This window comes from Leucopleurus acutus (assembly GCF_964270905.1).
Source record: "Leucopleurus acutus genome assembly, chromosome: 4".
In the NCBI taxonomy this organism is placed as follows: Eukaryota; Metazoa; Chordata; class Mammalia; order Artiodactyla; family Delphinidae; genus Leucopleurus; species Leucopleurus acutus.
In genome coordinates this window covers 61,581,682-61,585,641 of record NC_139146.1, presented here as the reverse complement: position 1 = coordinate 61,585,641, position 3,960 = coordinate 61,581,682, and the positions used below count along the sequence as shown (strand labels likewise).

The 3,960-nt window shown below is 50.3% G+C and overlaps 1 protein-coding gene across 1 annotated transcript; it reads left to right on the top strand.

Annotated features, from left to right (window-relative positions):
- Positions 1-238: 238 nt before the first annotated feature.
- Positions 239-1,786, top strand: LOC309961074 (SWI/SNF-related matrix-associated actin-dependent regulator of chromatin subfamily D member 1-like; the record flags this gene model as incomplete). The annotated part of the gene is given in 3 exon segments (XM_082838113.1): positions 239-577; positions 581-1,405; positions 1,409-1,786. Coding segments are annotated over 3 exon segments (1,542 nt in total).
- Between the last annotated feature and the right edge of the window lie 2,174 nt (positions 1,787-3,960).

The window sequence follows — 3,960 nt, the reverse complement described above, 5'->3', positions numbered from 1 at the left end:
TTGCAAAATGTTTCCCACAGTAAGTCTAGTTAAAGTCTGTCAGCATACATTACTACAAATTTTTTTCTTTCGATGAGGACTTTAAAAATTTAATCTCGGCTCGCTGCCCCGAGCCTCCCATGCCGGCGGGCCAGCCGGGCGGCCGGGCTGGCGCGCGGGGAGCGGGGGGCGGGGGGGGGGGTCGCGGGAAGTTCCGGTTCCGGTTGTTTGTGCAGCTGCAGCAGCGGCTCTGGGAAAGATGGTGGCCCGGGGGGGTTTCCAGTCTGTGGCTCCGAGCGGCGACGCTGGAGACTCAGGAGGGGCGGGCACGGCGGCTGCCCTGGGTCTGGGCGGGACTCCGGGGCCTCCGGTGCGAATGGGCCCGGCGCCGGGTCAAGGGCTGTACCGCTCCCCGATGCCCGGAGCGGTCTATCCGAGACCAGGTATGCTACCAGGCAGCCGAATGACACCTCAGGGACCTTCCATGGGACCCCCTGGCTATGGGGGGAAACCTTCAGTCCTACCTGGCCTGGCCCAGTCAGGGATGGACCAGTCCCTCAAGAGACCTGCACCTCAGCAGACCCAGCAGGTCCAGCAGTAGGCGGTCCAAAATCGGAACCACAATGCAAAGAAAAAGAAGATGGCTGACAAAATTCTACCTCAAAGGATTCGTGAACTGGTACCAGAATCCCAGGCCTATATGGATCTCTTGGCTTTTGAAAGGAAACTGGACCAGACTATCATGAGGAAACAGCTAGATATCCAGGAAGCCTTGGAACGTCCCATCAAGAAAAAACGGAAGCTGCGAATTTTCATTTCTAACACTTTCAATCCGGCTAAGTCAGATGCTGAGGATGGGGAAGGGACGGTGGCTTCCTGGGAGCTTCGGGTGGAAGGACGGCTCCTGGAGGATTCAGCCTTGTCCAAATATGATGCCACCAAACAAAAGAGGAAGTTCTCTTCTTTTTTTAAGTCCTTGGTGATCGAACTGGACAAAGACCTGTATGGGCCAGATAACCATCTGGTGGAATGGCACAGGACCGCCACTACCCAGGAGACAGATGGCTTCCAGGTGAAGTGGCCAGGACATGTGAATGTACGGTGTACTGTCCTGCTGATGCTGGATTACCAGCCTCCTCAGTTTAAATTAGACCCTCGTCTGGCTCTGCTGCTGGGCATCCACACCCGGACCCGTCCAGTGATCATTCAAGCACTGTGGCAATATATTAAGACGCATAAGCTCCAGGGCCCACATGAGCAGGAGTTTGGTATCTGTGACAAGTACCTCCAGCAGATCTTTGAGTCTCAACCTATGAAGTTTTCAGAGACCCCCCAACAGCTCCACGCCTTGCTTATGCCACCAGAGCCCATCATCATTAATCACGTCATCAGTGTTGACCTGAATGATCAGAAAAAGACAGCTTGTTAGGACATTGATGTGGAAGTGGATGATACCTTGAAGACCCAGATGAATTCTTTTCTGCTGTCTACTGCCAGCCAGCAGGAGATTGCTATTCTAGACAACAAGATCCATGAGACAATAGAAACTATCAATCAGCTGAAGACCCAGCGAGAGTTCATGCTGAGCTTTGCCAGAGACCCTCAGGGTTTCATCAGTGACTGGCTTCAGTCCCAGTGCCGGGACCTCAAGACTATGACTGATGTGGTGGGTAACCCAGAGGAAGAGCACCGAGCTGAGTTCTGCTTCCAGCCTTGGGCACAGGAGGCCGTGTGCCGATGCTTCTGCTCCAAGGTGCAGCAGAGACGACAAGAATTAGAGCAAGCCCTGGGAATCCGAAATACATAGGGCTTCTCCCACAGCCCTGATTTGGCTGCACCGATTTCTTAATTTGGGCCCTGTGCTGCCTGCCTCATAGCACCTTCCCTGGTCTTGCTTGGGGCCTTCCAGGGGATGCCGTTGGTTCTAGGACAACACCAGAATGAAGAGGGTCTCACATGACACCTGTTACCCTCTTCTCCCACCCCATCCCTTCCTACCCCCAGCTTCCCTTTGCCCCACAAAGTTCCCATGTGCCTGTACCCTCCCCTGGTCTGCATAGGACCTCTAGATAGTATTAGAGAGAGAACCTGTAGTGGTAATCAGTGCATTGAATGGATTGGGCCTAAGGCCAAGTGGTCTTCAAGGGGACCAGCTACACTGATCCTGCCCTTCAGAGACCCGGGAGTTGGGAGCTTTAGCCCCTTCTCCGAGACTCAGGCCTGGGGGCACTCTCTAAGCTAGTTGATCTTGGCTTTCCTGACAACAGAATCCAGTTTCCTTCCTTCCCAGGTTTGGAGCAAACTGTCCCTTCACTTGTTGCCCTCTAGCACTAAAGGAATCCTGGATCTTGGGCTCCACTGAGCCCCAGGTCAGTCTGCAGCCCTCTGGATTGGCCTGCTGTCTCAGTGCTTCTCTTACTCCCTCGTAGGGGGTCCACATCAATATTGGAGTTAGTTCTCTTAGTATTGCTCCCTCTCACCACACTCCCTGTAGCTGCTTTTTAGGATTCCCTCCTATCTGTCCTAACCCAGGGCATTTGAGTGGGGGAATCTTGCCTTTCTCTGTCAGAGCCCCAAGGGTCCTCACCTAGGGTACTGTCATTGCCAGCAGAGGCTGTTCCTTTCTGCTATTGCTTGGAGGTGTGACTCATTCATTCATTCCACCCTGCCTCCCCCATCCTTTCATGGAGAAACAGGCCTAAAATCAAACGGGTAAAAGCCCTGGGCCATCCCTGTCTTCCTGTCCCTTGTCTGCCCAGTTGACACCCACTGGTGACTTCTAGGGCACTGAGGAGTGAAAGCGCCTAAGGCTGGAGAATAGCTCTGAGTTGGGTTTTTGACTCTTCCCTCTCCCTGCCTCACAGGATTGTGACTACCCAGCCCCTGCCCTCAAAAGCTTCAGACCCCTCAGGTAGCAGCAGGACCTTGTGATCTTGGCCCCTTGCAACTGAGATGGTTTTGCATCTTTCCAGGAGAGCCTCAAATTCTTCTTCCCAGGTTGTATCACCCCTGAGTTAGCATATCCCAGGCTCGCAGACTCAACACAGCAGGGTGGGAGACAGCTGGGCACAGAGGGGGAATTCCGTTCAGCATGGGCTCTAAACCCGCAGAACTGACAAAGCCCCTGCTTCCCCACCCCCTCCTCAGGCTTCTGCAAGCACATCCCCCAGCCCTGTATCCCTGACTGTCCCACACTGGGGACAGCAGAACTTCCTCCCTGTCTTCCCCTTCTTGTCATTATCCCACCCCTCCCTTGAAAGGTTCTCCCCAGAGTGACACTGGACAGACAACCTCTGTCCCTGGGGCTGGAACCATGAGAAGGAAGCTCAGCACTCCTACACAGTGTCCCTGAAGATAACTTTTTATTAATTGAATTATTATATTTTTTTCATGGACCAAAATTTTTTTTGTACTGTCCCCTTATCGATGTCACCCAGTTTTAATAAAAGAATCTTCTGAAAAATAAAAAATAAAAATTTAATCTCTTAGCAACTTCCAAATATACACAGTATTATTCACTATAGTCACCATGCTGTGCATTACATCCCCACGACTTACTTATTTTATAATGGAAAATTTGTAACTTTTGATCCCCTTCACCCATTTCAGCCTAACAACAGCCCTGCCTCTGGTAACCTGTTCTCTGTATATGTGAGCTTTTCTTTTTTAATTAAAAAACTGTTTTATATTCCACCTATAAGTGAGATCATATGGTATTTGTCTTTATCTCTGACTTATTTCACCTACAATTATATCCTCAAAGTCCATCCATGTTGTTGCAAATGGAAAGATTTTATTCTTTTTTATGACTGAGTAATATTCCATTGTATATATACCATGTTTTCTTTATCCATTCATCCATCAATGGACACTGAGGTTATTTCCATATCTTGGCTATTATAAATAATGGTGCAGTGAACATGAAGGTGATATATCTTTTTGAGTTAATGTTTTTATTTTCTTTGAATAAATACCCAGAAA